At 42.6% G+C, this 10956-nt stretch overlaps 1 protein-coding gene across 1 annotated transcript; it reads right to left on the bottom strand.

Annotated features, from left to right (window-relative positions):
- Positions 1–789: 789 nt before the first annotated feature.
- NR2E1 (nuclear receptor subfamily 2, group E, member 1) lies at positions 790–10951 on the bottom strand (the record flags this gene model as incomplete). The annotated part of the gene is made up of 6 exons (XM_008938123.1): positions 790–2232; positions 4271–4376; positions 4645–4794; positions 5180–5276; positions 9365–9511; positions 10802–10951. Coding segments are annotated over 6 exons (813 nt in total), but the record flags the coding sequence as incomplete, so codon positions are not given.
- Between the last annotated feature and the right edge of the window lie 5 nt (positions 10952–10956).

Here is a 10956-nt window from a genome sequence, read left to right on the forward strand (position 1 = left end):
CACCCAACTCGTCAAAAGACTGATCTTGGCTGTCTTCAGAAGGATAGAACATGAGACCTAGCAGACTGTGCAAACGGAAGAGAGTTAGGGTGAAAACTTAAATTTATAAACAGTGAGTTTTTTCTGTTTGGAGTCAATGGAGCTAGGATTTCACTTGTGATCTTTATTCCTTGGCGCTGAAAACCAGTGAGCCATTGATACACAATGTGTGCTTCCACCTGTCATTTTATTGTGTGGGGCTCTTCAGTTGCTCATCGCTGTATGAACGCTACGTTTCACTTCTCCTGTTGCCAACTTGTTCAGTGCATTGGGAGTTGCCTCTTTTGTTGGTGTGATTACACAACTGGATACATTAATAAAACCTTAGAGTCTTTTAAAGTGAAGCAGGGTTTTGTACTCATCACCCTTTGTTAGCTGAACAATTGACTAGTATGGAAAACTGCAATGACACGAAACAGAAGGTTTATACTAGGTTTGACCTCTGATCCATTTAGTATTGTGTCCTAGAAAAAGGTCTGTGTCAGCCCCTGGGGAAGGAAACCTTGCAGTAGGTGTCTGATTTACAGAAACAGCTGTAATGCTGGACATAGAAGTCCCTTTGCCCCATGGCAGGATCACCCAAGCTGTTCCTTTAATGTTTTAAAACCTCCAGTGACAGAGACTCCACAGCATCCAAGGCAATCCCTTTCAGTAGAGAATATTTCTGTTCCTTGGTAAGTAGGGGTACAGTGGAAGAAACTAATCCAGAAATAGGACAAGCATTAAAACAACAGTGGAAAGTGATTTAAATTCAATATATTTTTATTCTTTGTAAATACAATGAGTACAACTTTTTAACTTCACAAATCAGTTAATCCACTTTGTACAGGAAAAGTTTTACTCATTCTATGATAGTCCCAAGTGCTGATTTTTCTCAGTGCTAGTTCCTAACAACAAATCAAATTTTGAAAAGTACAGCAGCTATCTTTAAATGTTTTTTCTACATTTTTTTTTTTTTCATACACAAAAAGAGCAGCTTGTAATGTTTCTGTGTGTGAGAGGGTGTAGGTGGGCAAGGCTTCAACATTAGAACCTGGAGTTTTCTAAAAAGGCATTGGAGACTTTTGGGAAATTGTTAGCATTGTATCAGTCAATAACCTTGATTTCTTTGAAATATAATTCCTTCCATTGTTTTTTTAATAGTCATTTCACTTCTCTGCACATCTCATTGACAAATAGTTCGGCCACCATTGCCTTTGGTTTCAGCACTGTGCCAACGGGACAGCCAGCAGGTCACTGAAGCAGTCATCTCCATTGTATTTGGTTTTGCTGTTTTAGTCTTCCTTTCTTGACTTGTATCTTTTCAGGTGTGGGTGTGAATGCGTGTTGGTGTGTGTGGAAGAAGGAGGGAAGGTCAGGGAGGAAGTGTATAAAGCTCTTCTGTCTTTGAGATGTTAACCGAACAAATTGTGGTGACATCGCATCAAAGATCACCAGTTTATTTTGCAGGAAGAATGGAGCTGCTGTCATAAGCTACTTTTTAATCAGTTCTGAAGGCCACTTCATGATGTATTATAGTAGAAGCAATGTTTTGGTAACCTGGTCTTAAGTGTTGCCTATCATATTAAAAACATTTTCCCAACATAGGCTACTTTTAAAACAGTTCTGAAGGCCACAGCGTCTCATGTTACAACAGAAGCCAAGTTTAGTCACCCAGTTCCAAATACTGAAAAAACTAAAGTACCTTCTTTCACATTTTGTCTCAGATCTGCCAGTTAAATGAGAGAATAGCAGAGTCTTTGTTAACTATGACTGGCATCTGAATTGCCTCCATCCTGTAGTAACAGGAATAGCAGCCAAATTCCAACCAGTTTCACTTTTTCTGTAGAACAAAGCATTCTCTCCATGATATAAATCACTCTGTTCAGAGCAGCAGAATCATATCTACTGGGGTATTTTTTTGTCAATGGGTTTAAAGGCTAAACATTCCCAGGCTTATGCTTCCTGTAGATTTTGTTAGTTGAGGCTTATTCTCCATAGATAAAAGTTCTTCTCAAACTGTCCATCCTGATTGTTTTTTTTAAGGTAATCTATATGTCGCTGGATTTGTACATGTCTGAAAGCAGTCTTGTAATTGGTACATTCCCAATGGTCTTTTTGAAAAACACCTCTTCTATTGTAGATGGACTAATCGAACGTAAAGCTGGTAAAAGCAATAAGAGTTTTCCAAAACGACAGGGTTGTGTGGGATACCTGGGAGACAGAGAGAGAAAAAAATGGTTTTGAAGTTTTAAAGTATTTTTTTCAAAGAAAGTCTTTTACTTTCTAGAAAGGACCAATATCCAACAAATCATGCAGGTGGGTGCTACCTGTGCTAAACCCCTGTGTTTACTCACATGAGCAAGAATGTTGACCCCCAAGGAAAACCCTCTTGGTGGAGGTTAGCAGAATATAGACCAATGTCTCTGAGTTTTGATTAGCTCCTTTGTTTATTCCCTCAGAACAGCAGCAATACAGAGACAGGATCTGCTCTGATGTGTCCCTTATACAACTATGTTCTTGATGGAGTTCAGGGAAGAGCTTGACCTATAATAAATGCTCTGTCATTTAAAATGCAATTTAAACCTAGCTGGATTGTCATGGTAATTATTTTGCCCCATTTAGGTTTCCAGGTATGTTGAAGGCCAATTGACATTTGGAAATAGTTTTTCTTGTTAAAGAAGCTGTATTTTCTCCCCAGGTAATGTGTTCATCTACTAGTATAATTTCTATCCTTTCTCCCAGCTTTTGAAGCCAGCACAACACACATTATGTATTTAGACTAAACAGAAGTGCTTCAAAGACTGCTGCCATCTAATCTCTGATACTGGGTGGACGTCTGCTAGACAGAGCTATTATGAGAGCAAATTAAGATTTCAGAAGGAAAAGTGGTGTGAAAGTTTCTCTTCCACTGCTTCATCTCCCACTGGGCTAGTCTCATGCGCCTCTGCTGCAGCTAAAGGACTTAGACATGGACTTTACAAGACCTGTCGCTACTCTCCCCAGAAGTCTTGAACCAGGTGGGGCAGCTGTTGCAGAAGATGTTAGGTGCATCTTCAGGCTTCTCCCCTGTCCCACCCCTGTGAAGTGGTCCATAGGAGGAGGCTACTGATCTGTCCAAAGCCAGCTGTTCTAGAGCGTGGGCTTGGGCATTTTGTGTATTCCTGGGCTCACCTCTGTACACTTTGTGAGGTGACAGCTACAGCTTTCACAGCAGGTTTTAAGATTTCTGTATCCCATGGGACTTATCCTGAATAAGACAAGGGGGAATATTTTCTTTCCAAACAATGATTCTCATCACTCCTGTTGCCACACCAAAATGGGATTCCTAAGTTCTGGGGTTTTCATTTCAACCTGAGAACAGACTCAGGGTAGCATATTGGAAGAGCCATTTAACTTGCTTACATCCCTATTTCTGTGTCTAAACAGCAGGGGAAGATGATGTGGGGACTGGAGATCTTGGGTGGAAAGTGCTCATACTGCTAGAGATGTGGTGTTTTGAGCATCACTGCTAGCGAATAAAATGAATAAACTTAACTGAATTAAATGTAGAGGAAAATGCAGCCTTCTGAACTGCAAAGGTACCACAGCAGGTACCCCTTCCCAGGGAAAAATCTATCCTTCTAGTGCTTTTTACATTTGTCTGAATAAATTTAGGCTCTGGAGTGCATCCAAAGAAGAGCAATGAAGCTGGTGAAGGGTCTAGACTACAGCTCTTATAAGGAGTGGCTGAGGGAGCTGGAGAAAAAGAGTCTCAGGGGAGACGTTACAACTCTGCAGCTACCTGAAAGGGCGTTGTAGTGGGGTGGGTGTCAGTCTCTTTTCCCAAGTAGCAAATGGTAGGATGAGAGGAAGGGGCCTCAAGCTGCACCAGGGGAGGTTTGGATTGGACATTAAGAAAACATTACTCTCTGAAAGGGTTATCAAGCACTGGAACAGGCTGCCCAGAATGTGTTTCAGTCACCATCCCTGAAGGTATTTAACAGGACATGTCAGTGTGGCACTTAGAGTCATAGTTTAGTGGTGGACTTGGCAGTGTTAGGTTAATGATTGGACATGATTTTAAGAGTCTTTTCCAACCTTTTCTATGATTCTATCTCATCAGGAGATGCCAAACTCCAGCAGGCTGACAGCCGATCTGTACTTGCTGTCCTGTCCCTGTTCTGGTCAGTGGAAATGTCGCCTTCACTACAGTGAGAGCAGGATTTTACCCCTACAGCTGCAAGAAGTATTGCAAGAGGATATCACTCACCTGGTATGAATGTAGCTGTTCAGAGTGAGCTGGGCTTCATCTTGAAGGGCTGCTATGGCAGCAGCATTTCGGAAACTCCTTAGTTCGGAACCACTGTGTGTAGGCACTGGAAAGCAGATCAGTTACTAGATCAGCTTGACTCTTGTGTGGGTCAAAACAGTTCAGCTAGTGCTATCAGTGGAAATTAAACGTTCCCATTAGTTCCCAGCACTCCACTGTCAGACTTTCAAAATTCAACACTGCCCATTGGAATTCAATACTGGAAAACCCGTTGGATGATACAAAGCTGTGTCTGGTTTAAAACATCAGGTTTGCTTTAAAGTAGCAGCCTCGTAGTTACCAGACCAGATGAGCAAGAGATTCTTTTTACTTACCAGCTTTAAAAGTGACAATGCATTTGAGACAGGCAAATTCGGTAGCATCTAGCCGAAGTTGTCTAAATCTAGCCACAACCTCCTGTAAAGCCTGTATTTCTGAAATAATTTTATTCAGCTTCTGAGAATCTGTATTGTCACCGTTCATGCCTAAGACAGAAACAGATGAAATAAATAACATTAAAGGCATTTGCTTTATTTTATGTTGATTTCTGACAAAATACTCTGTATCAATATCCACTCCATTGTCACACTTGTCTATCTGGTTCCATGTAAACTGACTATATTGTATGAAAGTTAATATAAAATCTTCTCTTGGATGATAACAAACACAGTAATTTGCATTTAAATGACAATGCAAGCAGTCATGAATACCACAAAACAACATTATTTGCATTTAAATATAGATTTATAAATGACAGGTATGTTCTATTGTTCAGTAGGAATTTGTTATTCTTTACATGTTGTTCTTTTTTCAGTAATGTATTTTTATGGTAATTTTTGTAACAAAGTCATTAAATTGTGCAATTCTTACCAGATACAGCCAGTAGAGTGTTAGCATCAACTGGAATGGCCCATTGTGCTATTCCTAGAACAAACAGTTCTCTCCAAGCATCTTCCAAAAGCATCAGCTGTCATACAATAGATGTACAATATAACATAGTGTATAATTTATAGATTTATAAACAATTTAAATATGTAAATTTCTGTTATTTTAAAAACTTCTTGAAATGCCTGTCATGGTATTTTTCCCACAGCATTCATTAGGTCTTCTCTTAGCTTTTTGAGAAGGTGACAAGAAATAGGTCCCTGCGTTGTAGAAAAACGCTGAGGCTGGGCTCACTGTGCACCATGTTGTGGAGCAAAAGGGAAGAGAAAGAGAAAGGAGAGTGAGAACTACCCCAGGGAGCTTGCTCAAAACATGAGCACTCGCCTGTGTTTCTCAGCACAGCATGAGCTCTCTCCTCCTCTCCCTTCACAGATAGCTGACCTAGGGCAAGTTGGGTGGGTGCTCTCCTATTGCTCCCTAGGGATCACCCTCCTTTCCCTCAGGAAGGCAGGACATGTGAAGAACAGCCTAGACAATGTCCTGAAATTACATCACTTTTAGGGAGCACTGATTTAGAGCTCATATGTATCTTTAACCCCTTCCTTACTAAGCAAGTCTTTAGCACTTTCAAGTACAGCATGTGGATGCATGTAGGTTTTCTCAGTGTCACCTGTTGTCTTGCTTTTTGCTCACAATCACTCAGAAATTCCAGGCACTAGGGGCTGCTTCCTTTTAGACTACTGAGTATCCAAGCACCTACACTGACAGCATTGGTAGTTCTCTGCAATTTTGGTACATTGCCTGGTTGTATGGAGGAGGTGTTTTGCTCTGTTTGGTGGCAATGCCTTTGATTTCTGTGGAGAGGCAGTGGTGCATCTGAAGAGGAGACAAGACTCTTGGTAATGCAGACTGGCAAAGGCAGAACAGGTACGTTTAGTCTTGAGGGCATCTATGGATTGTTGGCCCAGACCGACTCTTAAGAGGAGTTTGGAGGGCCCCCAGGTCAGCTGAAGTTCATGGCCTAAAGAACATACTGTGGTGCATACACATTGCTGGGACCTCATGCCTCTCAACAGGATGGGAGAGGTTTGGAGGGGAGAGAACTGTAATGACCTCAGGAGGTATCATCTTGTAGCTGCATGCAGTGAAAACAGATTGCCCAAAACACACGCAGCAAAAAAAAAAAACCCAAACCACAAGCAGTAATATTGATGTGGTCCCTGGAAGTATCAGCAGCTTAGCTTCTCAGGAAAATAGGAAGGAGGTTGTTTTAAGTCTATAAAGAGTTGTTAAGGAACAGCAAAGTAAAAATATATGTTGTAACAAATGGGTGGTGGTTTCCTTGGAATCAGATGTGTGAAAGTAATAGATTGTAGAGAAAGCATGCAGTAGAAGTGTTTCATTCCTCTATGTGCTAACTCTGAACAGCATGGTGAGTTTTAAACCATCCTGCTTGACCAGAATGGGAGGAAGAGCTCAGAGTCTCTGCCCTCAGCTTGTCACCGCACGCTTTCACCAGTTTTGTGCCTTTCTGCACCATGTGCTTTGCAGAACTTCTACATAACCTGTCTAAGGAAATTGTGACAGGAAAGCATTTCTGTCCCTATGTACAATTGCTGTTTGAAATAGTTACACTGGATTTTACAGTACTGGAAGCTGCCCGGATTATTGTATGACACAGGAGGTGTGGGGGTGTAGGGTGTGTCTAGAGTGCAGTGCCCATCTCAGCTCTGTTCTGCGAGCAGCTGAACCTGCCCATAGGTGTAACTGCTGCAGCCTGTGAACCCAGACCCTCCTCCGGATAATCCTGCCTGAGGGATGTGCAGGTTTCATTATGACATAGGAAATGATTCACCAGCCTTTCATTTGCTTTTATGAAACTTTTTTTGTCATTCATTCATGCAGATACAATGGTAATGAATGGTGGTTCCTGAAAGATATCATTTTCATATGTTCTTTCTCACTAAGTCTTCAAAGTCAGAAGACTTTAGAAATAAGAGACTATTCCAATAGCTGAAGCATTCTTCATGCCTATGCATAAGTCTGTAAAACCACTGATTAAAATAATTACCCTCCTTCCTCAAAGAAAGAAGAAATACCAGGCTTTCTGGAGGACTGGTTTTGCTTCTTAAAGCCATCCTGTAAGTACGACCTTTTGTTGGGAACCTGCATTGGGCTAGCCTGTCTTACAGACAAGCTGGGCAGGTGTCTGCAGGCCAGCAGAACTCCAAGCATGGCATTTTAGTTAAGTGTCTTCCAATTCACAATGGGATGAACTGTATGGAGCTGGAGAAGGAACACAACCACTGTTCTCCTGAGGGTCGTGACACAGCAATCCTCGGACTTGTGTTTTGTCAGCAAATTAGTTTCTACTTATTTCCTTGCCTTCAAGATGGAACTGTCACAGAGTCCCAGAATCACAATATGCTTGCCTCTTTGGAAAAGCACAAAAATAAAGCAAAATCCAGGAAAAGGTTTTAGACTCTCCTCAGGCAGATGTCAGGGATACAGAAAGAGAAATGCAGGCACTTACAGCTGGGCCATTGTCAAATCAAATAATGCAGTTACACTACTATAAAAATCAACTATCTGGTTATTCATGAAATAAGGTGATAAAAATCAGAAAGTTATTGCCCAGGGTAAAGCTTCAGAGCTGCACAGCTCTGAGTCTTGAGGAATCTGGCTTTCAACATGGTACAGCAAGTAAAGGTGGTGTTGAGAAGAGGCTTGAACTTTAATATGTAACACATTAACATGAGTCCCTGCTATGAAAGTCAAAGAGACAGTGGGTTATTTAAAGATAATAGGAAGAGTATGGTGATGGCCTCGCTGTCTGAGGCATGCTTGGTCGTGTGCAATGGAAACTACGCTTGCTCCCAAATCCTGCTGGCCCCTCCTCTGCATACTAACAGAGATGACCTTGTGGGAGATGCATCCCTAACGTCAAAGCCTTTATCGAAGGAGCCTCCTGTGGACATCACTACTCCAGGGGTGCACCCAGCCTCTTCCCATGGTTCCTGCTGTAGTGACACACTTGCTACTTGTCCTTGAGATTTGGGCCTGTTTCTTTAGTTGCTTGGTATGACCGATCCAGTTGCTCCAGCACTTCCAGTGCTTCAGACCCAGGAGCAGCAGCAGCAGACACCATTAGAGAGCAGCATGCCACACTGGGACTGCTGTCTTCCTAATGGTGTCTGTAACCTCTTGGGCCCTATCTCATCGTTCCTCTCATGTTCACTACCCAGCAGCACTGCAGCCGGTGCTCAGCAGCATCACCCTTTGTTTAATCTTATGACGAGGATTTTAAAACATGTGTCTGCTGCTAGAAAAGGAACATTTCAATGTACCTTAGCTTCGTATCACATTGTGACCATCATGATTTATCTTTAGGTAGAAAAAAATACAGGTTTTGTAAGAAGCTCTTTTCTTTCAGTTCAAAATAGATATTTGCAAGTGATCCATGTTGCATGGAACACTTGCAACATGGATCCATGGAAAAGAATGAATTCCTCTGATGAATGCCATGTAACATCTAAGGCACAATGTTCCTAGTTACCATTTTGGGAAATTAGCTCAATCATATAAAAGTATTAGAAGTCTTTTATGATTTGAGCTTTGTGTAGATTTTCTGCCTCCCATTTTATAATTATCTGATTGTGGGTAATTATAACAGAGAGGAGAGGAGAGGAGAGGAGAGGAGAGGAGAGGAGAGGAGAGGAGAGGAATGGTCTTCAGAAATCACTTCAGTCATGTCCTGAGGCCGTTTGCTTAACTAAGTACTTCTCATCCCAAAATAGCAAAGTAAGATGCTGTTCCAAACTTTATGGAAGGGAAACATCCCAAAAGTAGAGCAAGCAGTTTTGGCATGTTGAGCTTGGTCTGCAGCCTGCTGACTTTTCCTCTAGAACTTGTCCTCCCATAATACTTTGTATTAAATTTTTTCCTGTTTTGATTTTCAATTGCTTCACAAAATAAAAGTTGAAGTGAATCAGTTTCTAAATCACTGCCTGTTTTTCAGGACAGACCAAAACTCTGCTCTGAACTTCAGAACTGCTGAAGTCCATTATGAATTTAAAGGTCTAGGGCTGAAGGTTCAAGACCAAATCTGAGATCTGAACCTTCTTCTCCAGGCAGGCCATACCAATGCCACTCACACTGGAGGTGCCTTACCTGGTCTTGTAAGGACAAGGTGGAGAAGGCTGGGACACTCTTGGCCCACTTGATGCTCATGAACAGAAGCCTGGCCGCTGACTCACAGACGGACTCGGTGGCCACTTCGTAGATATACATAGGGGTACTGTTGACTTCATGAGGGTACTAATGTCAAAAAGAAAATAAAGCAACTTCATGCAGTGTCACCAAGGCAGCCTCATCTTGCTCTCCCCTACAGCTACCATTCAGCTCGTCATGCTTCTACCCAATAGAGAGCGTGCACTCTCATATTCTGCAAGCAGAGGGCATTGCTTTCACTGGGCTCACTACACACTACTCTCTGCCCCTCTTCTCTGAGGATGAACCGTACTACAGAACCAGTTCCCCAGGGAAGGATGAAGGGAGAATGAAATTATTGCATCAAGGGGAAAAAAATTATCAAAACGTGGTGTCATCCTTTACGCTGTTACACAATAACACACCTCTGGTAGCAGAATTAGAAGAATAAGAATTTGATTAAGAGTTTGTGGGGTGTAACCTGTGCTTCAGAAGCTGATTTAGCACTCCACCCTTACTCAGCAAAGCAGTAAGTACTTGCTTAGCCTTAATCTTTGACTGCCTCCCTGATGGCAACAGGCTGTAAGCAGATGACTAGAGCTAAGTGTATCTATCTAGAAGGTGTGTAGGATTGCAATGGAGTTACATTTTCGAGCATGTGCTATGTTTTTTTTTCCTAAATAATTTCTAATTCAGTATTTTCCAACATTATAATACAAAACTATATGTTTTGATCATGTTCCTGATGGATTCTTCAAAGCTAACAGCTCTGGAAATGGAGAACTATTCAAGTTGTCTGTTCTTTGATTTTCTAGGTGCTGTAAATATGCAAAATGCCATGCAAATGGGTTAATGAAACCAATCACTTTACGGTTAATTCCTGTGCAGCTCATGCCACAGCAGTGCTTCCACTGAGGTGCTCAGGAAATGTCACAGCCAAAAAGTGCAGAGCCAGCTTAGACACATTTGTGTGTGGACAAGCTGCAGGCTTTGGTCAGTACAGATACTTTCTGGACTACACCACTATGGAAATGGGCATTTTGCTGAAGAAAACTCAGCAATTGTAGCTTACCCTCGTGAAACAAGGTTTAAAATTGACTTGTGCATGGCCTCCAGGCAGGAGCAGCAATTCTGCAACCATGAGGGTGTAAGGATATAGGAGAGACAAGGGTTTGTACAGAGCAGGTTGTCAGTCAGTCCTGCATGTCCCTGCTGTAGAGGGCCTCATACCTCTTGCACCTCATATCTTCAAAGCTTTTAGGGGCATAACAAAAGAGTCTGTACCACAACCTGCGAGGCCTCAAGCTTTGCTCTTTGCCACATCTACCCCAGAGGCAGGTTGCAGACACCCCGTCAGCGAGGTCTACAGGCCCGCTGGGGGCCAGGGCGGTGGCTGACCTTTGGGGTAGGCTGTGCCAGGCCCACCAGAGCCTGCCTCTCAGGGGTGCCAGCGACGGCTGCCAGCTCCAGGCCGTGGGGCTCCAGCTGGGAGACGGCGGTGAAGAAGGCAGGCGCGGGCAGGGCAGCGGCGGGGAAGTGCGGGGCACCGCCGC

The sequence above is a fragment of the Merops nubicus genome, unplaced genomic scaffold (assembly GCF_000691845.1).
Source record: "Merops nubicus isolate BGI_N331 unplaced genomic scaffold, ASM69184v1 scaffold5950, whole genome shotgun sequence".
NCBI lineage: Eukaryota > Metazoa > Chordata > Aves > Coraciiformes > Meropidae > Merops > Merops nubicus.